This window comes from Amblyomma maculatum, chromosome 3, assembly GCF_055883805.1.
Source record: "Amblyomma maculatum isolate TAMU_Amacu chromosome 3, ASM5588380v1, whole genome shotgun sequence".
Classification (NCBI taxonomy): domain Eukaryota; kingdom Metazoa; phylum Arthropoda; class Arachnida; order Ixodida; family Ixodidae; genus Amblyomma; species Amblyomma maculatum.
In genome coordinates this window covers 153,776,580-153,802,002 of record NC_139346.1, presented here as the reverse complement: position 1 = coordinate 153,802,002, position 25,423 = coordinate 153,776,580, and the positions used below count along the sequence as shown (strand labels likewise).

Sequence of the window (25,423 nt, the reverse complement as noted above, 5' to 3'; positions counted from 1 at the left end):
CCTTTCTACAGCGGCGCATGGCTGAGGAAACAAGCGGCTTTGTTTTAGTGGGAGACATGGAGCCACTGCCGCGATGTAGGGAAAAAAGCTACCGATCATATAAAACGGCAAGTGGACGAAATGATGACCCGAGCATAATCGGCAATCAAAAGGTTTGAAGAAGTTTTATGATGACATCCGAACAAACGTATAATCGGATGTTGGGACGCGCCGTAGAACAAGACTCCCCCAAAAGCGTCGAGCGTTATGGAGTAGCGTCGTTGTGCCTTTTATATGGTTGGTTGGTTGGTTCACAGGAAGGGAAAGGCGCAATATCTGTCACACTTGCTCTGTGGACACCTTAACCGCGCCGTAAGGGAAGGGAAGAAGGCAGGAGTAAAAGTGTAAAGAGAGAAAGGGGAGCCGTAGTGGTGGCTACGGAGTAATTCCCCTTCCTGGAACCAATTATTATTATTATTATTATTATTATTATTATTATTATTATTATTATTATTATTATTATTATTATTATTATTATTATTATTATTATTATTATTATTATTATTATTATTATTATTATTATTATTATTATTATTATTATTCAGTTCTGGCGTTACGTTCGCAAGCGTTCCATTAAATCAGATTTGAGTATCAGCTTAGTTGACTCTTAGGGTTCGGAAACTCGGGATGTTGCCGACAGTTTTGCCCAACATTTTTCCTCCGTTTACAAACATCCACATTGTGATTCCGTTTGCCTCCCATCTGGTGCACTATCTAATTCCGTTCTCTTTGACGAGGAGTTGATAACTGAGAGTCTTAAGCGTCTGAGACCATCTTTGTGTCCTGGACCTGATGGCATTCCAGCCGCCATAATAAAAGCCTTCAGTTATATCTTTGTACCAGTACTGACTGCCATATTTAATAACTGTTTAAAAAAATGCTATCTTTCCTCGCGTGAGGAAAATGGCATGCGTGTTTCATGTCCAAGTCTGCAAGCAAATCTGATGTTTCCAATTATCGTGTGATTTCTCTTCTATGTGCAACCTCTAAGCTTTTCGAATTAGCTTTGCACAACGTACTTTCCTTCCATCTCAAACATATCATAGTACCGAATCAACATGGCTTCATGTCGGGTCGCTCTACTTCTACTAACCTAGTCACTTTTATGACGTATGCCTCTGCAGCAGTCCTTCAGAGGGGTCAGGTTGACACTGTGTACTGTGATATGAGCAAAGCTTTCGACGTTGTTACTCACTCACTACTTCTTGAAAAACTTCTACTCTCTGACGTTGAAGTCTCACTCGTAGCCCTCCTACGCAACTATCTCCTTGATCGCTTCTGCTTTGTCAGTGTCAATGGACAGACCTCTTTCGTTAACCTTGCAACCAGTGGAGTTCCTCAGGGTTCTGTAATAGGCCCGCTTCTCTTCTCCGTTTTTATTAACGATGTTTCCTCGGCGATCAAGAACTCCTCGTTTCTTCTTTATGCTGATGATATAAAAATATTCAAGGTAATACATTCTTTTCAAGATGGCTTGTTGTTGCAATCGGACATATCTGCTTTTTCTTATTGGTGTGCGAAGAATCTACTTACCCTCAATTCTTCCAAAACTAGGGTTGTCTCCTTTACTCGTAAAACACATAGCTTTCTCTACCATTATTCTGTGAATTCTGTGCTGTTGAACGGGGTTGATGAAATTAATGACCTTGGTGTACTTTTGACCGCACCCTCTACTTCTCCTCTCATACTAAGCGCATTGCTCAGCGGGCTATGCGCACACTCGGATTCGTTTGCAGACTTTCGAGAGAGTTCCGTACTCCACTTCGGTTTTTAAAACTGTACCTGTCCATATGCTTACCGCTCTTGGAGTACGCGTCGGTTGTTTGGAATGGCACTTGCAAATCGAACTTGGACAAGGCTGACAGAGTACAAAAAAAAAAAAAAAATTACGGATATTTAATTATCGCTTTCCTTGCGCAACTTCCTCCTCTCGCTCCACCAGGAGCACCCAACTGAATCTTCCTTCTCTTCACTGCCGTCGTATCAGAGTTGATATCATTTTTCTGTACAAACTCCTTCATGGCCACATTATGTGCCCTCAGTTCTTAGAGTACGTCCTACTGCGCGTTCCGCGAAAGAGCATGAGGGAATTCAGACCATTTCAAGTTTCTCCGTCTCTTTATTCCCATTCCCCTCTGGACAGAATGCAGTGGTTAACACTTTTTGTCCTCACCTTGACATCTTCCAAAACTCGCTCTGTTCATTTATATTGGATGTTCGTAGCGTTGTATTCTAAATAGTACTTTATCACATATAACTCCCACTTTCTAGCCTAAAATAATAAATTTACTTCACTTTTTGCTTTTTCTCCTATTCAATGCTGTCTGATCTTGAACTGCTTTTTATCCGTTTCTTACTTATATTTCAACTTTAAACTTTATATTAGAATCTTACTGTCCCTTGTTCAATTCTACTTCTTTATTATATTATTCTGTATTTCTAGCCTGCGTTTTAAGTACCACGCACTTGTTGCGCCTGGAATGGTTGTTTATTTTATGTATATTTCTATATTACTATATTCAATGTCAGTTATTTGTTGTTGTTTTTTCTCTCTATCTACCGTTCTTTTTTTTTTTTCTTTCGTGATGTGCTCAACAATTCTCTCACTGTGTATATAAGTGATGCTACTGATTGGTTGTTTTCTTTCCGTGATACTTTTCATCTCAGTTTCATTTCATGTGTTATTTATTTCTTCTTTTGTGTTCTCTCTGTGTGTGTAAACATGTTTGTGCATTTTCATTTTCGTTTCTTTTTTTTATTTGTGCTGCAGCACGAAGACCACATGGTTGTTCCTGCGCACATTAAATAAACATTGATTGATTGATTATTTTGCGAAACGTTAGCTTGCGTGTTTGTATACCAACAGTTCGCAGATAATGTCGGCATCCATTATAAGAGCTACACGAACGTTTTCACCCAATTAAAATCGTAGGGTGTGGATATTTTTATCTGTGTGCAGGATCTGTAGATAACACATCAGGTTATTCTCATATTTTGTTCCTCTTATTCACAGTCCGTACGCTACCGGCTACGCTGTCTGTACACCTTAGTTTGGTCGAAGCTAAGGCTGTCTATAAAATCTACGCGTGCTTGTATGTGAGCGCTTCTTTACATCTCGCGACGTCGTGGCATACGGCACGTTTCGTCTCTTTCTGGCCGATGAACACTTCGCGAGCCGTGTCCGTTCTCGTGAACACTCCGAACAAGTATAAACAAAAAGAACACTCACTTTTCGCATGCGGCAGTAGAGGACACACACTCCGCGTCTATCCTCTCTATCACGTTTTTCAACTTCATTCACTTTTCTTTCCATGCGGCCTCGTTGCGCGATGACCTCTTTTTTTTTTTTTTTTTTTTTTTAGCGTCACGCTTGACGTCACAAGCGATAGCGCCCACTGTAGAAGTATGAATAGAGGCAACAATAATTGGCGCAAAACACTACGCCTGTGCTCTTCAGATTAACGTGACAACAGCTCGCGACAAGTGCGTTTTTCTGATTGGACAACCTCTTCATCACCTCGGGAAAGATTTTGACGCTGATTAAGCGCATCAACGCACGTTACCGTCTACCCACGGCGTCTCTTTGAAGAAAAAAAAAAAGAGTAAGTAGCCATTGAAACGCCCGTCGTATACTGCAGTAATCCGTTGGTGAAACCCGGCAACCATGAGTGCATGCAAGCACGCGCATCAACTCGAGACGTGAGAGAAACGGCGCCCCCTATCTACACAACTGACGAATGAATCATCTCTGCTCTCGCGTCGTGCCTCGACGGTCTCTCTGTATCGCGCGAGTTGACGACAAATAAATATGCAAAACCCGCTCGTCCGCCGCAAGTGTCTCGGCGGGCTCTGAATATTAGAGTGAGCGTCGCGCTGTTCGCTCGCTTCAGCCAGCTATAGCTAGCCGGCTACAGCGTTTCAAACGTGGACGCCCCGAGCAAAATTGTATGCGGAGGGGGATCAGGCATTTCGTCCGTACCGCGACCGCCCCCGACACACTGCGTACCGGAAATATATTCAAGAGCGTCGAAATGGGAGCTCGCCTGATGCCCCTCCTCTCTTATACTTTTTTTTTGTTGTTGTTCCGTCGGCGCGCGTGATCGAGTTTCCTCCGCTGCGCTCGCGCTGTTTTGAGCGTGGGTGGTGCAATCGAGAGAATTGTAGGCTAAATCGTCCTTTTTTTTTCGCTTTTATGCACAACATACACGATTTTGTGTGATAAGGAAATGGTCAGTAGAATTAATTTACCGGTACTTAGCGCGTTAAAAACCATTTTCAGTTTTTGTTTGTTTGTTTGCTTGTTTCACACTAATGACGGTGGTACAAAAAGAAACAGTATTCTTAACATCAAGAATTACGTTTGTATGTGAATAGGTTGTATTACTCCGAAGGCCGGTGCAAGTACATTCGAGTCTTTTTCACATCCGCCTCAATGACATAGTCAAATGCTTTTTGTTGTTTTAGGCCTCACTCACTCACCCCTGCACTATTGGTAGCGGAGAATAGTTTTTATCAGTTTCAAAGGGCAGTCACTGCTCTTAGGTTATAGTGTATCCCGTTTGCAGTTCAAACGAAAAAAGAAAGAGTACAAATAAGTGTGTGTATAGATGCGGTGAATGCCATGTAACGTTTCTGTCTTTAAATTTTAAAATTTACTCTCAGAAGACTCTCAGGGTTTGCCATTTCCACGAGGTTTCGTAAGTTCTTAATTATAGTTTCACGTACAGATCTAAGCAACATGAAGGGGAAGTCTGTATCAGCGTGTAACCACTGGTCATTTCTTTCGCATTAGGCTAATGGGTACTTACAAGTACAATGTCCTCCTTTTCATGTTTAGCACCTATACTTGTTATCTGCATAATTCATTTTGTTTCTTTCGGTTAGCTTGCGTGTTTGTTCTCTGGAATGCATCTTCCAGTTTCTTTTGGTGGTTGTGCAGAAAATTCCACATTACTCAGAGAAAAAAGGAAGTGAATCAAAAGCAAAGGAGCCTCACGAGACTCCAAGCAAAAGGAAGCAGCTTGTGAAATAGAGCTGCGAAGCGAATATTGCCGAACGTGCCAGCAAAGCTGCATTGCTTGCAAATATATTTCTGGCCTGTATTTTTGAAAGACACAGCGTACCCCATTACAAGAGGTGTCTTATAGGCGGCTTACAGCTGTACTGTATGTCAATTTGGGAAATATTAAGAGAAAAAGAAATTGCACTTTTCGTCCCCTTCTCGAGGTCGACCATTCCTCGTAGGTAAGAAAAAAAAAAAGTGAGGGGAGGAGGGGACGGGGGTATTGATTCGGACAGTGTCGTCTCCCTGCCTTGACTGGTATTTTTTTTTTTTTCATAATTCAGCAGCACTATTATGCCCGAAACAAAAAGTTGTATGAAGTTTGTCTCTTCTGTGAGGCATTTAGATAGAGATTTATATATGGAGTGCGCCAGCTAAGAGGCAGATTAATGCTTTATAGGCCGCTAATTGAATAAATGCGGTAATTATTTTATAACATTTGTGGTCCGGGGCATTGCGTATTTGTGGACTGGAAACTCGTCCCCTTATGGTATAGAGCCAAACTATTCTATTAAAAATAGGTAGCACGCGTTACAGTGCGCACAAATGTCAGTCTGATAGTCGACTTCACATCGTAATACAGCAGCAGTGAGCACGTCTGGCGCACATCCCGTCGGCTCCTCCCTTTCAGACCGGTTTTTAAACGCAAAGACTGGGTGAATTGGGTAAAGACGCGTTGGCAATCAGCGAGGCCACGGACGAAGCGAAACTTACGATGAACCACCGCGCACCAGTCTGGGATTCAAGTGACGTCATTAGTGTGAAGAAATTGCGATACGTCAGAAGCACGCGCTGACGCTGTGTTACGGTACGAAGCTGTTTATTTAGGTGACACCTGTCGGCCTCGTAACGCCCGCTATAATTTCATTATACAAGTTTTTTGTTTCAGCTATATTATTATTGCACTACTCTAGGTTTCGAGCCTTCAGCGTAGCGCGGCCGGTAGCCGCGTCTTACCCACGTGACGCTGTGACGTCACACTGCACGTGACATTAGGGTGTGGGCTGGCACGAGCTGCCAACTTGGATCTCTCGTTTCACATGGGACGGTTATGCCAGAATCAGCCTGCTAGGACCCTGGCATTCACGTTACCCCTATAGGCCACTAAGGCACGTTCATACGGCTTGGTTAAAGCGGGACTTTATATGTGAGCTGAAGAAGAAGAAAATGGAAGAAGAAAAACGCTCGATCACCCGCAGCTAATGCTTTCGCTCAATATTTGGTTCAGCAGCGTTGCAACCTTGTAATTTTTTTGGAGAACGAGTTTCAAATCTTACAATATGTGCCTTGAAAGTAAACTGAGAAGTTACAGAACGCTTTTCAATAATTACGCGTTTTACCTCTTCCTTGGTGCCCGCCGTAGACCTGGGTGCAACCCTGTTGCTGAAAAAAATTATGAAATTTATTTTTAAAAAAATTGACCCTCTAAAAAACAAGCGCTATATCTTGGACACCAAAGCCTAAGATATGTAGCACCTTGCACTGGTAGAGATACATCATGTGAACAAAATATGCGCCCCTGATACCTTATCTCAAGTGCAAAAAGAAAAAATAAATAAATAAAACACAGCTTCTATATATCTCTCAACTGGCTTCCTGGTGGGCCTTGGAGACTTTGGTCTTCGATCGTGCTGCGTCGGATGACTCGTAAGCGATGCTTGTTCTGTTCAGAGACCTACCGTATATTTTGCGGATAGAAAGTGCACTCTGATCTGGAGCAAGCAGGGAAAACAGAACAATAGAACAAGCATTAAAAGGTTGTCAGACATCATTTAGCAGGTTTAGATGATATTTTAATGTGAGTGATGCAAATATCCATGCCTCCTAACTGGTTTCTAGGTAAAGTAAACATTTTCATTCGAGCGAAGATTTTCTGCGATGTTTTGAAGATCGCGGGGTGAACTATCGGCACTATCGGCGCTATATGTACAGCGGTGCCATATCGATGACAGAGCAGGAATCTGCGAACTGAGAACCAATGAAAAAGTGGAGATAACGGCTCGTCAAGCAAACTGGCCCAGAGTTCACAAACACGGGCTCTGGTCACGGCGCACGAGGTCAACGATGACATATTAGTTTTCTAGGGAAAGTGCTCCTTATATATACATATCATTTACCATAATGCATCAAACGTTTCAAGCCGTACCTGTATAGTGGAGCCGCTAACCAGCTTTAAAAATATTTTGTCTCCGCAAGGTAGTATATAAGTCAGCACCCAAAGCCCTTTACGGTTGAAGCAGAGTTAGCGGTGAAAATATTTCCAAAATATCGCGGCGTCATAGTCTTTGAAGCTGCAAAATAATGATAAAAAAAAAACATTAATGTGGTGAAGCTCTCTCTCCACATTTTATTACGAACGACCGTGTATCTAATCTCAAGTTTTTCCTGCTTTGATGCAGGCAGCGAAGACAACTCAGCAAAAGGTGCGCGCACAAGCATGATTCTAGCGTTCCAAGCCAACCAAAACAGGTCTAATCTTTTCAACCTTCAGAATTAAAAGTGTATAAAAATGTAGGAAAGAAAAAAAAAGTTATCTCTATACTCGCTATACAGTATACAACGAACGGACTAGAATCATAGCGAAGATGAAAACGATACAGCACTTCCTTTTCACAGAAGCTCCGCGCTTTTTTCTACCTGTTCTTTTTCCTTCGGCGCTAAAGAAAAACGCCGGTGCTATCCGTCAAAGCGCTGCAAGCAGGAGGCCTCCATGGAAGCCGGCTCTCCATCATAGGCGGCCCTGGCAGCGGAGTAAAGGCTGTCATCTGTCATTCGGTGCAATGCGATTCAAACGTCGCCCCCGCCATATCAAAGGCAGCGAACGTACGGAAGGCGAGGTGAAACTTTGATCGAACGCCTCCGGTGAATATAAGCTATGTTACCTACAGAACAGGTTGGTCTTTTTCTCTATCCGGTTTGGTATCGAAGGTTTGCGAACGCTTTTCTCTCTCTCTCTTTTTTTTTTTTTTTTTTTTGTCGTGTCACCGTTGCCTACGTCGCTTTCTCAAAGAAACTTCACCAAAACCTGCTGCGTAAGCGCTGAAATACGTTCAGCGCTTTTCGTAGGCATTTGACGGGTTTATTTCGCCGCAAGCAGCAAGGTCACGTGTGCGTGTTTCTTTTAGAATGTGCATTCTTATTCAACTTATGCAAAGCTAGGATGTGAAGGCGATGACCAAGCGAAAATACAAATCCCCATGCTGTGTGCCTTCCTTTCTCTGAAGTTGTTGATGCTGAAATGGTTTCATTGTCCCCAGTAGAACGATGTTGCCAACTTTCTGGCAGTCGGCTAATCGGAGTTTTTAGAAACGAGGAAAATGATATTGTCTTGTTTTCTGAAATCGGTGTTGATTTAAATACGTGTAACCCATTTAGTGTCTATTCATCATTCGGTATTATATGCTGACACCACTGTCAGATTTGCCTGAATAGTTACTGTGCTAGGATTTAAGCGGAAGGCAATTATTTGAATACATGAAAAAGCTCCCTATATTCAGTGCCCCAAGGCTTTTGCGACGTAGGGTCACACGTGGCTGTCCGTGTCAGTAAATTGGGACGAGGTCAATAGTTGTGGCTTTTTTCATAGGGATCCACACGCGGCATTTACGAGTCATGGAATCTGCGCTACGCAACTGGCATCGTTTCTTCTTTTATGTCTTATTTTATGCGTTTCATGTTTATGTTGTTGACTTCAGTTTATAGCGAAAGAGATTTATTTTGAAATTAAAGCACAGTGGTAGGCAAGAGGAACGATTATCTCTCTTCCTACTGTGCAGTTCGGAAAGAGGAATAGAAAGAGAGTTATGGTGTGTGACTATGTAGTGAGAAAAGAAATGATGCAACCATATCAGGAGCGTGGTATGCCGAAACTGCGAGTCTAGAGCCTTGTTGAGCAATAAATGAAGGCGCGCCTGCATTGCTTAGAAAGAGTTTCCAAGTCTCCGGTCAGGTTTTCACTGCGTGGTCATCCTGGACTGGCCTTCTCTCGAAATAGACAAGGAAACGGGTTTGAAGAGTCTGTGAGTATAGTTAAATGCTGAAACCGTCACGTAAAAGCGACACTCAACGTCATTATATATAAGAGACTTTCTTCATACCTAATGTATAACGCAGCATCGCATAAACTTAACAAAATAAATGTCAATTTTCTCCATGCGGTGAACACTGAACATCTCCTTTGCCTACCTTCGTTGCAGTGAATGCTTGAAAAGGTACTGCTCGTTTGAAAAGATACTGCTCATGATCAAGTCATTAACCTCAATAACTTTATATCAAACTTTACATCGCAGCTGGTGCAGATGATAACAAAAAGAAGTTTATTTGCGGAGAAGAGGAGAGTTGAAACTTTCGCCTGGAAACTCATTTACATCTCTTGTGAATAAAGTAACAGAAAAAGGTGTAGAACAGAAATCGTATTCTCAACCTGGGTAGTTTTACACTAGTATACAAGATGTTTCTGATGTTCGCAGGTGTTTGCTACGCGGAGTTCGGCGTGCGCGTGCCACACACTACGGGCTCTGCGTACATGTACAGCTACGTGACGGTGGGCGAGTTCGTGGCCTTCGTGATCGGCTGGAATATGATCCTCGAGTACCTGATCGGCTCGGCGGCCGGCGCGTGCGCCATCAGCGCCTGCATCGACGCCATGCTGGGTGGTGCCATCAGCGAGGCTTTCCGCAACACCTTCGGAACCATCATTGGTGTGGCCGGCCTCCAGCCTTTATTGCACTCTGCGCATCCAACCGGTTCACGTCCGGTCAGCTGATAACTGTGTAGCACAATTGCTAATTGAGTCCGAGTGCTTTTTAAGCGAACCATGTGGTCTCAACTTTAAGCTACCACCTGCTTCACGCTATATTCGGCAAATGTTATTGCGAATCATAGGTTCTTCACGCGTAATTCCATCCGGCGACCAACCGATTTTTATCACGCTCCGGCTACTAGCTATAAAACTTTAGTAGCAGCATTTCTGAAGGTTTGAGTTCCTTTGACATGCAAATCACCAACCAGGCTTCATGATTGTGCATGAACACGTCCTAAATATTGTATGTCCAGACCATATCGGTCTCTGGCGTGACAATTCATACCCTGATAGACACTTCTCAGGCAAAAACATTGACAGCGACAATTTCAACAGTTAGGTGTTCAAACCGTGGGAACATGGCATCAATTGCAATGTCGCAAAGTGCCGTCAGGAGTCAGCCAGTCGTTAGTTTATTCGTTCTGTCGCCGTGTAGACCACTAAAAAGGAAGCATGCTGACCAAATAACTAGCGAACTGAACTAGCTCTCTCATTAATTCAGTAACTAAATTTCCAATCAACTAGAGTGGCTCGAAGACGAATAACGTACCCACCTAATTCCAGAAGTAACTCAATAACCACAGAAATGAAACAATTCCTAACGAATCATTGAATATAAAATGCTCAAGCATGCTCAATAGAAAGTTTTTGAGTGCGGTAACAAGCATGACCTGGCCGAGAAACAATGCAATCAAAACAAAGTAGAAAAAAAAAAGAAAAGTGCGTTTTCTTGCAATTGTCTTTTTTATATACCTGTACAGATTATAGCGCCAATACAGGGTGTTTGCTTTAGGTTTTGGCAACGTTTGCTTAACACAAGAATTGCTTCCTCTTTACTCTTGAGAGCTAGGTATGCACAATTCACGATATTGTTGACGTATAGGTTTAGTCATTATGGTGTGCTCGTCAGTAGGAGTTCAACCGCTCATCCACCCTTCTCTTCGCGATGTCATATGTGTCGCTCGATTTTGCATGACAGGACACACGCCGGACCTGCTGGCCGGAATCATCACAGTGCTGATGAGCGCGCTCATGCTGGCCGGAGTAAAGAAATCATTGCTCTTCAATAACATCCTCAACTGCCTCAACTTCGCTGTCTGGGTGTTCATCATGGGCGCCGGACTTTTCTACATCGACACGGACAACTGGACCAAGCATGGAGGATTCGTGCCGTACGGCTGGTCAGGGGTGTGTACGTCTTATCCACTTGACACCCGAACACTGTCTAAGCGATGTGTGGAACAGCCTGAATGATATACGCCAAGGGGCCTATGCACCTGCAAGGAGCTGTGTTTCTCCAGCAGTGCAATGAAGGCCTTTCATTTTACTGTGCATCATTCCACAGACCTCACTACAAATTGTTCGCCTGATGTGTCCACATTTTTGTTTTTACAAACTGTTGATCTACGCATCACAGTCAAGCGTGACTGACGTGTTTTCTTCTTATAGCATGCAATTGAAAGCTCTAACACGTTTTTCCATAGTCTCCTTTTAACATACCCTTACTTCCTACCTTTTTAGTTATGATTAACGGATATGCCCTGGCCGTGAATCCATATCTAAGAATGAAACTGCAGGGTGGCTATTTTTTGAAGGCTATCTGTGGAAAGCGCACGTGGCAGGAAATCAAAATTGAAGCAAAATAAGTTTTGTAACTGTAAAGATGGCTTTTTTGCATCAATAGTGTTAAACACGTAAAGCACCCTTTACAGGGGCAATAATAGTTCCTGCTGCGATCCTTGGAACGCCCGATTCCTAGAGAGAGATAGTGAGAGAGCCTTTCAGAGAGAGGGAGAGTTAAACGGAGGGGAGCGAGGGAAAAGAGGATGGAAGAGTGAGAGAGGAGGGAGAATGCAGGGAAGGTTAGGAAGATGGAGGGTCGCAGGAGAAGGTAGTGAAAGAGGAGCAGAAGAAAGAGAGCAAGGTAGTCTCTCTCTCTCTCTCTCTCTCTCTGTGAACTCAGAGAGAGTAAAGAGAGCGACTCTGTATTTCTCGTCGCTATTGCTATCCATCGCTAACTATAACTATCGGTCACTGTACACCAGAACCCCATCGATATCCCGCGAAATCCCGCGGATACATCTCACACACAGTTTCTACGTACACTTTCTGCGGACGCCACACATTAGCTGTTAAAGGCTTTCGCTTCAAACTACGACCTATTGCTGTCAAGCCAGCAGGCACAAATATTTTCGGCACTCGCGGCTCGGCAGCAGGAAGTCTCTGCCGCCATCTTTATACCGAGGGCAGGAACGCCCTGAATCATGGAACACGTTTACTTCCGTTCTGCAAGACCTAGTGCCGTGTTCAGCAGCCGCAAACATAATTTTTTTCTCCATATAAAACAATACTAGCGATAATTATTAATAAATAATGCAGTTTTTATGTCAGTTTAGAACTAACCGAATCGACGCTTACAAGAAAGTTCATTTACTAGGAAGATATGACAGCTAGTATCCCCCCACAACCATCACCTGCTTCAAAAGCTTCAAAGAGCGTATCAATGGTTCGGTTCCCCCCCCCCCCCCGCCCCCCCCCCCCCCCCAAAAAAAAAGACCTAAACGTGATACAGCGAAGGTTCAATAATATATGTTTATCTTTGGACAAGAAAGATTTCAAATCCCTTTCTCTGATTTCAAAAGAGAGGGTGTGTTCTGATTCGACGTTGTGGCGCAGGTTCTGGCCGGTGCGGCAACGTGCTTCTATGCTTTCATCGGTTTCGACATCATCGCTACGACTGGCGAGGAGGCGGAAAATCCTAAGTGGTCCATACCGACGGCCATTATACTCAGCCTGGCAATTGTGCTCACCGCATACATCACTTCGAGTATGATGGTGAGTTCAGAATAACCCAATCAAACTTCATTTTGTTTTTAAGTTATTTTCCTGCCTCACATGTCGCGCAGCGGCTCCTGGTGGTGACGCTCAGGCAAGCAGGGCTGCCTATCTGAGCGAACTATGTGCCCTTAGGAAACTCCACGGATGCAGCAATAGGGACAAGTTAACTCGGATAGCTTCGTTCCCGGCAATTTTCTGTCTAAAATTTACAATAAATCACCGGGGTGGTTCATCTCAAACACCGCGAATGACCCCGAATACAGTAGAAGTTGTAACGCATGATCAACATCGCTTCAGAGCTGTCTGGTCGCGTCCTGCGTGCCTAGTGCATGACAAGGCCGCATGCTAGCGAACAGAAATGAAGAAAAAGAGAGATGAACGTAATAAATTCTAACGGTAGTATTTTAATGCCGGAACACTAGTAGGCTCAACACCGAAAAAATTACAAGGGGTCAACGCTGCTGAACCAAATATTGAGCGAAAGCAATCGCTGCGGATGGCCGAGCGTTCTTCTTCCTCAGTCCACATATAAAGCCCTGCTTTAACCAAGCCGCATGAACTTGCCTTAGTGGCCTATAGGGGTAACGTGAATGCCAGGCTCCTATCAGGCTGATTTTGGCATAACCGTCCCATGTGAAACGAAAAACCCAAGTTGGCAGCTCCTGCTAGCCCATACCCTAGTATCACGGGGGGGTGTTACGTCACTGCTTCACGTGGGTAAGACGTACGTGGCTACCGCCGCGCTACGCTGAAGGCTTGAAACCTAGAGTAGTATTGCTTTCGCAGTAAAAGCCGTCTAGCCTGAAGATGAAGCCACTCACGCAACAGGCCCAGCCATGTGTAAAGAGAGCAAACTTATTTCGGAGCAGCTGTAGCCAAGTATAAACACAGATACCGTATGACAAGAGCTTCCGCCATTGTGTTTCAGGAATGAAACTACAGGTTTAGTCGGTGACTTTAATTTCAGACTCTGCCAAGCACTGCCATTTCATAGAACGTTTACAAGAAGACTATAGTGTCCATCCAACGACACCTAGAAATACGATAACGATAGAGCAAGAAGCTAGTATAGGTTTAGCCGTTGAAGATAAATGTGTGGTTGAAAGTGGGTACTGCATAAGAATAAATGCAGTGTTACAGTCCCTATACAAAAAGCAGAAGCTAGGAATTATTAAAAGTAATACGACATAGTCCGGAAAGTGGAATGGCGCAAGAGAAACTTGGCAGCAAGATTTTAGGGCAAAACATTGTGGAGATAACAGTTGTCATTGATTTTATGTACTGACGCTATTAGTGAGGAAAGCATTCGCTCCAAAGCAAAGAAAAAAAGAATTGTTGACTTCGAACAAAGTAAAAAAAAAATTAAAGGCTAGAGTCGTCTGCAGCGCAGTGCAGCAATGGCTTAATTGTGCTTGACCTCACTGACTAGCTATATAAAGGCTGCGCGTTGGCTGAATCTAGCTAAAGAACAGAATTAACCCCACCGCGCAAGCAAGCACGCCGGCAGCTCATAAGGGCACCGCCCTAACTGTTCCGCCGAAGGGACACACAACTAAGCAAAATTGCCGGAAGTGCGGGGTGGTCATTACCTTCGACGCTTTACACGGCGTCCCCCGCGCGACGTGCTTCCATGATGTACTTCGAAGCACACGTGGAATGCCACGACGGCTGGAAATGTTCTATAGCCTGCCGGTGACTGCAGAAAGGGTGCCCAGGTAATTCAAACACCGCACCTCAATTTTCGTTTGTGCATTTTCTTCTCTAATGACCCGTTTATAGACCTCCTCTCTCGCGGCTTCATATAAGTATAGTAACGTCCACCATTCGGGGTAATTAAACGCAGCACCTGAATGTAGCATCGCATTCTTCCTCATTTTGATCGTTCGACTGGTTTCCTCGGTACGCCTTTCTAGAGAAGTCTCAAAAGCGGGCAGCGAAGCCAAAGCTAATCAGCTTTCAGAACGGTGAAACTGCCATAGACCAGTGTTTGGGTAGACAGTAGTATAATTCGCATTCGCAGCATGCATGAGAAATGGTGTACAATGGCCAGCTGTTATCCGCTATGCTAAACGATCGAGTAGTCAATCATCTAGTGTTGCGGTGCTAACTGGTCAGTCAGGAAGTTGCCACCACACGAAGCACTCTAAAATTGATAAATAAAGCTGAATAATTAAGGATCGTCGCAACTTTTTTGCACTTATTCTTCACAGTAAATGCCCTGGCAAAGGATAATTGTCAATATTCAAATAAACATGCAGGCGCTGACTTTCTCAGTCTTCTAATTACGCCTCAGGTTGCCTGCTTTTATTCCTATCTCATTAGGTATGTTTTAGGCAAATAAATTCCTCTATAGCAATACACTTGGAGGTGTTCCTGTGTGAAGTAGGAAAATTCTCTTTGTTTCTTTAGATCAACAGTGCTTCGGAGGCGACACGAGCTGAGTTGCCCAGAATCCAAGCCAGCTACTTGCAAGTTTTGTAAAGTGCATAATCCACCATTTCCTCCTGCACAGGCTACATTGCTATGCACATGAGAGGTTGATAACATTGATTACAGCGGCCGCTCAGCGCAACATACCTAGCTGTGAAAAAATATCAACTTTTTAATCGCTCTTCCGCACTCGCCATGACGTCTATGCTTTCTGTTCGTGTAGGTGACGCTCATCGTTCCATACAGCCAGATCAACGCCGGCGCGGGCCTCGTCGAGATGTTCGCCCAACGGGGGGCTCGTTCCTGCCACTACATCGTGGCTGTAGGCGCCCTGGCGGGTCTCGTGGTTTCCATGCTGGGTTCCATGTTCCCCATGCCTCGCGTCGTGTACGCCATGGCCAAGGACGGCCTTATCTTCAGGTGTGCTTACAGAAACTGGACACTCGGCGTATCTATTTCTTTGGTATATAAGCTGCATTTTTCGCAGTGACTTAACGACCGCGTCACTCTCCCATCGATCTCAAGGTCATGACTTCGGTTCTGGTTCTCGGCTGCTACGTACGTTTTGAAGAAGCCATGTGCCACTTACCGGGTCACCTGCTGCAATACTTGAACGGAACCTTAACATACAGCGCCGGCTGCGTCGTCCTAAAAAAGGCGAAGCGGCTGGATTTGAAGTTGTTCTTAATTTCCATGAGCCGGATATGCCTTTTCACTCTTTAGTTTCTCGTCCATAAATATATGGGTGTCGAAGATTTCTTACAAACTCGGTGTCGAATTAGGAGTTCGGAGATTCTAGTTGCTTTCTGAATAAACCAAAAACCCAGGGTTGCGGCGACCTCGATTTATCATTTATGTTAAACATTGATTCTTTTTTCTTTTTTTTTTGCTCAATACCACTAGGAACGTCATGAAGGCTTAAAATGTTTAGCGTCCGCATCATGTGAACATTTTAATCCTCTCAACTTTGAGTGGTAGGGTTTGGGGTGATATTCTTTCTCTACCTGCCAGGTAGAGAGAAGACATCGAAGTGGTCAGCGTGCTATAGGGAAGTCTTCCTCTCCATTTGTAGGAGAGGGAAAGGAGAGATGGGGCTAACAGTGACTCACTAAAAATAAGTTAAAGAATCGACTGTGAAGAGATAGGGTATATGAATAAAATCACAATGAAAATAAATTTCTTACTTCGATATCTCGTATAAGAGCCAGTATGCGGCCTTTTCTATTCTGTAAAAATGAAGGTAACCATAAACTCGGCTTTACACGTTCTAGGGTATCGCTATAGAATTCTCTTCGGAACTCCATTCTTTATGGTTCAATTCATCCTTTGTGAAATGGCGCAGAAATGCGGTCCAGCCATGGAGGAAGGAAAGAACTTGGGAGAGGCCCTGACGTCATTTTTTTTTTTTTTTTTAAGCCGGCGCGGCCGCGCCGCGACCGGACGCTGCGCCGTCTCTCCTCCTCCTTTACCCTCCGCATTTTCTTTCTCCGCGACGCTCACGTACCTAGGGCCCTTAGCAACGCTGTTGCTAGTGGCCCGAGTTTTCATAGCAACAGCATCGCCGTTGCTAATGGCCCGACTTGGCTAACCCTAAATTTTGACGTCACTTGCGCCACACTTTCTCCAATGCATTGGGAATGGCAAGGGCCTCTCCTAAGTTGTTTCCTTCCTCCATGGGTCCAGCAAACAACCAGTCCGCGCACAGCATCATGGTTGTGGGAAGTCCTAAAAAAAAAAATATCTTTTTTGCGAAAGTTGATGCTGGTCTTTTTTTTTTCTTTTTTTTTTTTTTTTGCTCTGTCTTTTTTTACCTGAATTTTAAGTAAGCGGAAACTCACCCAACATGTCACTCTAGCAACATGTCACTCTAACATTGCTCAGACCTAAAGACCACACAACTGTCACGCACTTTACAAGACGTGCGCAAGGCACGCATAATTTGTTCACAGCCATTGAGCGCCTGTCTAAATGCCATCTAATTCGGCGTGATTATATTAATCTACTAAACTTGGAAGGGTCATTTGTCATCTTCAGCACTTGAAAGCAGTTGTCGAGGTTGCTTTGCGAACGCTCTGCATCATACGAACGGAAATGTTCAAAGTTAATTAGACGGACTGACCTTCATCAATACTCGGTTATCAAGTGGAGCCTCTTTTAATATATCAAGTCTGTTTGTTCCCGCAGTTACTGAAAGGGCGACCCTGTCTAGTTAAGAGATCGCGGAGTGCACTAGTTAATTCACTCTTCGAGACTATTTGGATGAAAGACGATCGCCTTGTACCGTCCTGTCTTGTCTGAGTTACCAATTCGAAACTCGATATGCTGTCTTGTGACCTCGGAGAAGTGACGCTCTGCATTCCTTTGTGTGTGCTTACAAGTCATGTTTGTGAATAGATGCGAATTTCGCGCAGGAACGCTGCTGAAGAGTTACGGCATGCACACTATGGCCCTTCAAGACGGCAATTCAATTACTGGGTAGCTGTGTCAGTGCGCAAGCGCTTCGCCAAAGTGATCTATTTTCGAGCGCTAGGGGTATGCGCGTACGCATCAGAGACCGGTGGTCATCTCCTCGCTTGCTTCGTATTAATTCAAACTTCTCAGAGTCGTGCGAAACAATTTCCTTGACAGGCTGTCAAACAGCATTTATTAATGTGATAGAATCACAAGCCCCATTGAAAAACAAAAACGCATCATCCGGCGTCGTCCGTCATAAACTTCGATAAATGGTCAATGGGGTGAGTTACGATATAAGGCCATGTGACTTGACCAAGTTTACAGATGCGCTAGTCTCGTGACATGGCAGAGCGCGGTGGCGGGATCGGCGTTAGTTAACAGCGGGGCTTTGTTGTGTGCGGATGCAATGGAGGCAGAATGAACTCCACTTGTGTCTACTGTAGTTCAACAATACAATATTCTTTTACAATATTCGCAAGAGGAGAGGGCCAAGCAAGTGGTTAGCTGAAAATGGGAGTATTGGTGGCTCTACGCTCCCAGCCATGCGGTGGGCATAAATGACGGAGGAGGAGCAGCAGTGCTTAGCGGACTTTATTGCTATAGAATTCTCTGTAAATAATGTAATTAAGTGTTATTATTTTACTGAATTCGCTTTTCCTTTTTCCTAATTATTTTAAAAGTACATGTTTCTAGATAAAATGATATATTGGAATAATTTCTTGAGCTGTGCGCAGCAGCGTCGTAATCAACTGTTCTTTTCTTATGCTCTGCGCTGCTTTGTAGTGTAGCCCCTTTGTTTTCCTCCAGTAAACACATGACTCTAAACTGTATGTTGCTTGTGATACGCTGTGACACGTTAACCTCGCGTACGTGAGTATTGCTGTTGCATGTGTATCTGGGCCGCCAAGAGTTCCTTGAAGCTGTCCACTGTCTCCTTACTTTCTTGCTGCACCGTACCCGTGAGAGAGGGGAATAAAGCTAGATTTGATTAATTTCATAACCTGATGTTCTGTTTATCCACAGTGGAAACAAAACTTACCAAAAAGAGAAGAACAATTATTGCGGTACCCTCTAATTTTAATCCCCACCCATCGCATGTATCACATCATATTTCAAACGCGGTTCCGATAAGTGAGTCATCCGAACTTGGCTACAGCTGGCCTTGGCAAGCGCTTCTCTTCTGTGTCATTGCCAATATTTTCAAAAATAATGCCACGCATGCACTTGCGTATCGTTTTACGTGAATTATAGGCGCTATTCACATTGATCATTGCGAAATACTCCTATCTGCCCTGACACGTATATCCTGTAGTGACACTGACTGCCGGTACAAGCCGGAAATTTTGTCTTGCCATTAGCATCGGCGACTGACTAAATCCTTTTTGTAGAGTGTTCCTGTATACATACCCTGCATGTCCCCACTGCCAGCTCTCAACTACACATGCGCTGTTGGCAGCTGGAAGTACCGGTACACAGCCGAGCTATGTTATAACGCTGCAGTGGATGTGCACATGTACCACGAACATGCGCTTTTTATTCAGCCTTAGTAAGGGTAGCGGCTGTGCTGAAATCATAAGCTATAATGTGTCACTAATTGCGCCCGCTCACAGAACAAGTGGGAAGCTAACATCAACAGGTATTGTTAGCACCATGGTGGTAAGCGGCATAGCGAGCTAAAACGGTGTCATATATAGGTCAGCATTGTAAAGGTTTGGTTTGGTTTATCAGGTCTAACGTCCTGAAGCGACTCAGGCTATGAGAGACGCCATAGTGAAGGACTACAGAAGTTATGACCACCTGGGGTTCTTTAACGTGCATGGACATCGCACAGCACACGGGCGCCTGGCTTTTCGCCTCCATCGAAAAGCGGCCGCCGCGCCAGGGATTCTATCAGCATTGTGTAACAAGAGCAAAAGAAAAAAAGTCTCAAGAGGAGCCACAAGCTTTACGAGCTGAAAACGTTCGCATCAATCTTGTGCATGGTGTTGAATAAATAATTTTTTGTAAAGTGTGCTCTTCATCGTCCCAAAAATACACACGGATTAGGCATTTTTGAGACACGGTAGTGAAGGACTCCGGATAATTTAGACCACATCATAGAATTCTTCAAAGTGCCTTGACATTGCAGAGAAAACGGATACAAACCAGAAAACTTAATGATCAGCAGGCACTGCAAAGCAACTGAGCCACCGCTGCAAGCTGATACGAAACGTTGGTGTTTAACTAAACGTCTCCTGATTTGCATCGCTTCTGACGAGGAGGTCAAGCTGGACAAAGTAGCTATCATAATTCTCTCAGCGTGATGAAATGGTATGGCACAGTTCAGTTGAAAGTACTACTCGCTGTGAGCTTCACAGAACGGCACTGCCTAGAGTTCCTAAAGGATTTGTGATTTAGTCTCCAACAGGTGTTTTCCCAGCACTAATGCCTCTGTTTTTCCCACAGAACCCTGGCCAAAGTGTGGCCTGTCACGGAGACTCCCGCCTTCGCCACACTTCTCCTAGGCGGCGCCACGGCCGTCGTCTCCATCGTCATGAGTCTTGACGTGCTCGTCGAAATGATGTCCATAGGTGGGTGAGCGGTATGATATGTCGCAAAAATTTATCTTTGACTTTATTTGCGTACTGCATAGGAATCGCCCGAAAAAGCATGAAAACTATAATGGAAAAGTAAACATGAAGACAGCAAATGAAGACCTCTTATACAAAACGTTTCGACTTGGTCTACTTTTTCTAGTAATTAAAATTCCGAACATCGCGTTGTTCACTAAGACAAGAAAGCTATGCGAAAGGTTCAGCCACTTCGAAGTGAAGCAGAGAATAATGGGACAGCGAGAAGTGAACGAATAGGGCCGAGAACTGACTAACACGCAAAAGCTCAATTAGAGCTCTTAGGACTAGTCGCACAGACCGATGCTCGCAAGCTATGACGGACGTTATAAATACCACAAGTCGTATTGTGCAACATTCAGTTTTATTTTGCCTTGTTTACTCATTTGTTTTCATTGTGACTTCTTTGTTATGTAGGCTGTGGCGGACGACACACATTTAAAAGATAAAAAAAGATATAAAAGACGTTCAAGCTTCTCTTCAAGAGCAGACGCGACAGCGCTTTTACCGCCACCTACTCATTCTGCACATATTTTAAGGTGAAAGCCTTCAATGGCTCGTGCTTCGTGGACAAAATATGTCCCGCTTTTGCGGTGACTCTAATTGGCCGAGGCGGGATGACATCATAGAAGAGGTCTCGACAAATCACAGAGCACCAGCACAGTATGCACGAATGCGTGCCTTATATGGGCATATGCCAATCAATAAATAATGGCTAATTAAATAATTAGTGATTAACGAACGTGGATGTAATTTATTAATCAATTATTGATTACTGCCTAATTTAATAATTAAGTACTTATAATTACCTACTCAATGACTAATTGATTATTTATTGTTAATTACTAATTAGTGCCGGTTCTCTAGCAGAATGCGGCACTCAGGCTTTCGTCTTTCACTCCTTTAGTTGCTAAAGTCCCTCGTAATTTTTTTAATGTTGTTTTTGTTTCGGTTGGTTTTCCAGGTAAGGAAGCCGCTGTATCTGTGTTACTTATAGGTGGAGACCTACACTAAGAATCGGCGGCATGCACTTGGAGGTACACATGTCGTAAGGTCAATAACTATGACAAACTATCGTCTCCAACTTGACTAGCAGATTGATGCGAATGGGAAGCGGAGTGGCATTAGCTTCACGTGAATGCTTCAGAGGAAACATTTGAGTCATAATTTTGATACATCATAATTTTGATTGCGTCACAATTATGATTACGTCACGGTTTTGATACGAAACAACGTGTATATTATTCCTGACACGTTTTTTCCCGGCACGTTTCATTTAAACAGTATCTTAGTTCTGTGACACGGCGACGCCATTTCGGCCGAACAAGTTCAATACGCTATCGAGTAAAAATTCATAGATGATCGATGGGATTCATGTCCCCCACTACTCCTAAAGGGCAGTCCAAATAGAAACCGCTTTGCTAGATACCTTAATCAAGATGCAGATTCACCAGCAGGAGACCACCACACAGTTCCTGGTCCATCTACACTCAGCTTAATGAGCTGGGGCAAAACATTAACCATTGCGAAATCAACGTCACCTAAGTAGATAGCAAAATAGCCGACCTAAGTAGTCCGGGGCCACTGAGTGCGCCAGTTGGCGCTACTGCTGGATATGATAAACGCAGGACGAATGATCTGGCAATTGAACTGCAGGAGTTGCCTGCGTAAGTGAAGTACTCCCAGGCAACACCACCAGATATCATAGGCCTTTAATAAATGGGACGCCCAGCCAAAATTTCCAGTTAAATTAAATTAAATTGGTTCACAGGAAGGGAAAGGCGCAGTAACTGTCACACTTGCTCTGTGGACACCCGAACCGCGCCGTAAGGGAAGGGAGGAAGGTGGGAATGAAAGTGGAAAGAGAGAAGGAGGAGCCGTAGTGGAGGGCTACGGAGTAATTTCGACCACCTGGGGATCTTTAACGTGCGCTGACATCGCACAGCACACGACGCCTCTTCGTTTCGCCTCCATCGAAACGCAGCCGCCGTGGTCGGGTTCGAACCCGGGAACTCCGGCACAGTAGTCGGGCGTCTTACCACTGCACCACCCCGGCGGGGCCAAAATTTCCAGTTCTGAAGCCCATTACAGGAAGCTTCCCCGAAGCTACACCACCACTCTTGTGCGAACCTCACTGCGATAATGCACGGAGTACAAGCTGTAGATATCGATTATACTCTTATAGAGATTGTTCCCTGAAGCAACAGGGAGGAAAACCTGTATGTCCTGAATGTATACAGTAAGGCAAAAGATCGTAGGTACAGATTTTGTCAACTCATCCACACCGCTCTTCTCTTAGCGAAGCACAACCTCAAGGACATTTTGGGGGATCTAGATAAAGTCCGCGCCACCTGGAGATGCTATACGGAAACGCCAAAAGGCCTCCAGCTTTGGCTTTCCGCTTGAACAGGATGGTATTACCCTTCTCACCGACCCTCAGCAGCCTACGTGCATATAGACAATAGTGTCGGCGTCAACACCTGCCCCGACTGCATATTTGTTAAAAACGCTGCTCAAGAAGATGGCGCAATATGCAAGAATGCTTATGCAGCGATCACTACACACTCAGCACGCTACTCGCCATCAGCGCGAAGCGGCCAAGAAAAGGTGGAGTCCGCATTACCGAATGGAATCGCCTGCGTCACATCAGACAATATACTGCATCAATTACCATCCACAATCTAGAAGAACGGGCAACTGAGCTAAAAGTGGATGTCCACAACCACACCCAATAAATCCCAAAGAGGTGGGAATGACTGAGATTGAAAGCAAACTTTTACACGTGTGGCAAGCACGAAGCGGTCTCCACGGACGTTTGCTACCAGCAGAAGAACAATAGAACACTCAAACGCCGAACCGCCCAGCAAGACCAGGAAGTAGTCACCTACGCTACTCAGTTGATCAAACAGCAGTGGGATCAAGTCTGCTTCAGCATTGATGGCCGACTGAGGATTGTCAAAACATGCGACGCCTCATTGATCCGCACAAAACGAAAACAGAACAGCGTCGTAACCAACGTGACAATGGTTCAACTGAAGGTTCTCTACCTCGGCAACCAAACACCTGCGCCGACGACACTAACTAGGAGAACTGAAAAACAGGAGAACTAAACAAAGTGTTCGATGCCCCAATCATGAAGGAGGAGGTAAGAACCGCACTCAAAAAATAAAAATAAGGACCACATCAACACCAGGAGCGGACGAAATTAGTAACAATACATTCCGCAACCTCGATGAGAATTCCATACATACCATCACTCAATCTATAAACCAGTGCTGGCAGGCTGGGAATATTTCTGAACGGTGGAAATATGCCACTGTAGTATTAATTTTTAAACCATAAAACCGCTCCAAATTGGACACCTACGTCCCGTCTCAACACCTTGTCAGAGAAAACTAAACGAGCACGTTATCCTTTACCGCCTGCATAATCTGTGGAGGGCGGTACATACTACCGCACAGCATGATCGGTTTCCGGCCTGGGCTGTCTACCCAAGACGTCCTACTTCAGTTCAATGACCAGGTGGCTTGATGCAAAAGTAGACCAGGGCTATTTGGGCCTGAACCTTAGCAAATTTTTTGGCAACGTTTCTTGTTCTTCTATTTGATTATCTCCAACATATTAATGTAGGCCACAGAATCTACGCGCCTACATCCTAATTTCCTGACTAAACGAACAGATATTCAGGTAGGGTGAAAACCGCACTCCTTAAGGAGCTATACTCCCCCCATTCCTCTTTAATGTGGCACTCTTGCGCCTACCAGAAAGATTCAACAAGACACCAGGCCGCAAACATAGCCTCTGCATAGATGATGTTACGCTTCGAGCTGAAGTGGGCTGCGATGGAGCGCTTGAAGATATCCACTAACCAGGCATAAATGTCGTCAATGAATACGTTGCCCCACGCGAGCTGTGCTGTTCGTCTGCAAAATTAAGATACATAGTTATCCACACACTACGACGGGACAGGGCATTTGATGGACTAACCACCCGCATATACCTGCAAGCGAATGGCAACGCGATATATGAGGCCTCCATGATTTGACTGCTGAGCACGTTTATCCAAAACAGCTGCTGCAATGGAAACACGCTGCATCAGCTGAAGGCAGCCACTCAGCAAAGCAGTCTCATACACCGCATTTCAAACGCCACGCTGGCATGGAGTAATGAATCCTCATCCGACTCGTCCAAACGTTCATCTTCAGCCGCCTAGACTACGTGGCCGCCCATATAAACTGTACATCCCCGACCGAGACAAACTCAACTTCCTAATCCGAGGCGCGTAAAAATTTGTACTAGGACTCCCGCAAAGCATCTCTACGGAGAAGCTCCTAGCGCTTGGCCTGCACAACACGGTTGGAGAAAAATCGAGGCTCACTTCTATTCAGAATATACATGACTCCCCCCACTTCCACAGGCAGATGGATTGTCCAAGAGCTTAGCATATGCCACGAAGGTACGACTTGGCCGAAAACCAGCCTTCCGCGGGTTATCTGAGCTAACCTATTGGTGCGCCCAATCCCAATGAATATGCATCCTTACTTCCAAGTGGAACGACGGCAAGGAAGATACAAGCAACACCAACGCTACCATCAAATGCCATGTGCACGGACGCAGCGGATCACGACCTCTACCCTGTTATGAGAGCTGTGGTGACATGTGTGAACGGCAACACAGAGGTGACCGAGGAAACAGCCATCGCGCTTGCCATCACCAGCGCTAACGCCACCACCATTATACAAGCGATATTAGGCGCGCCGGTCAAAACTATGGCCGCGGACAGACATCCGCCATGTGTGGTGAATCCTAAAGCAAGGAAATAATTGCTATTTAGATAGCCTCATTCCCTCCTTCCCAGCCCCACTTTAGCCCACACTGCCGCCCGCTAATTGGCTTACCGAGCAAATGCAGTAAGGAATGAGTGCCCACAAAGATGCTCTCAACAACTACCGTGAAATAACTCAAGCATACCGACTAGCCCGTAGCAGGTACCGGGCGGGCAGTGTTAAAGGCGCTATCATGTCGGCCTGTGAGGGGGCGCTTAAGCGCCCTCCTAAATTCGTATCTGTACTGACCTCTTGTAGTCTTGCCTGATATTTTCTAATATGTTTTTTGCGCCACTGATGTGTTAGTACAAACACTCGTTGTGGTATGCGATAAGTTGTACATCCAGGTTAGATGTACCCATCA

General features: G+C 44.7%; 1 protein-coding gene across 1 annotated transcript in view; it reads left to right on the top strand.

The window, feature by feature from the left end:
- Positions 1-25,423, top strand: part of LOC146196518 (solute carrier family 7 member 14-like) — a 77,024-nt gene that overhangs the window by 36,981 nt on the left and 14,620 nt on the right. The window contains exons 3-7 of the mRNA XM_084596368.1: positions 9,571-9,801; positions 10,882-11,090; positions 12,579-12,737; positions 15,394-15,590; positions 20,070-20,194. Of these exons, the coding sequence (XP_084452494.1) occupies positions 9,571-9,801; positions 10,882-11,090; positions 12,579-12,737; positions 15,394-15,590; positions 20,070-20,194 (921 nt within the window). The remainder of the gene's footprint in view (positions 1-9,570; positions 9,802-10,881; positions 11,091-12,578; positions 12,738-15,393; positions 15,591-20,069; positions 20,195-25,423) is intronic.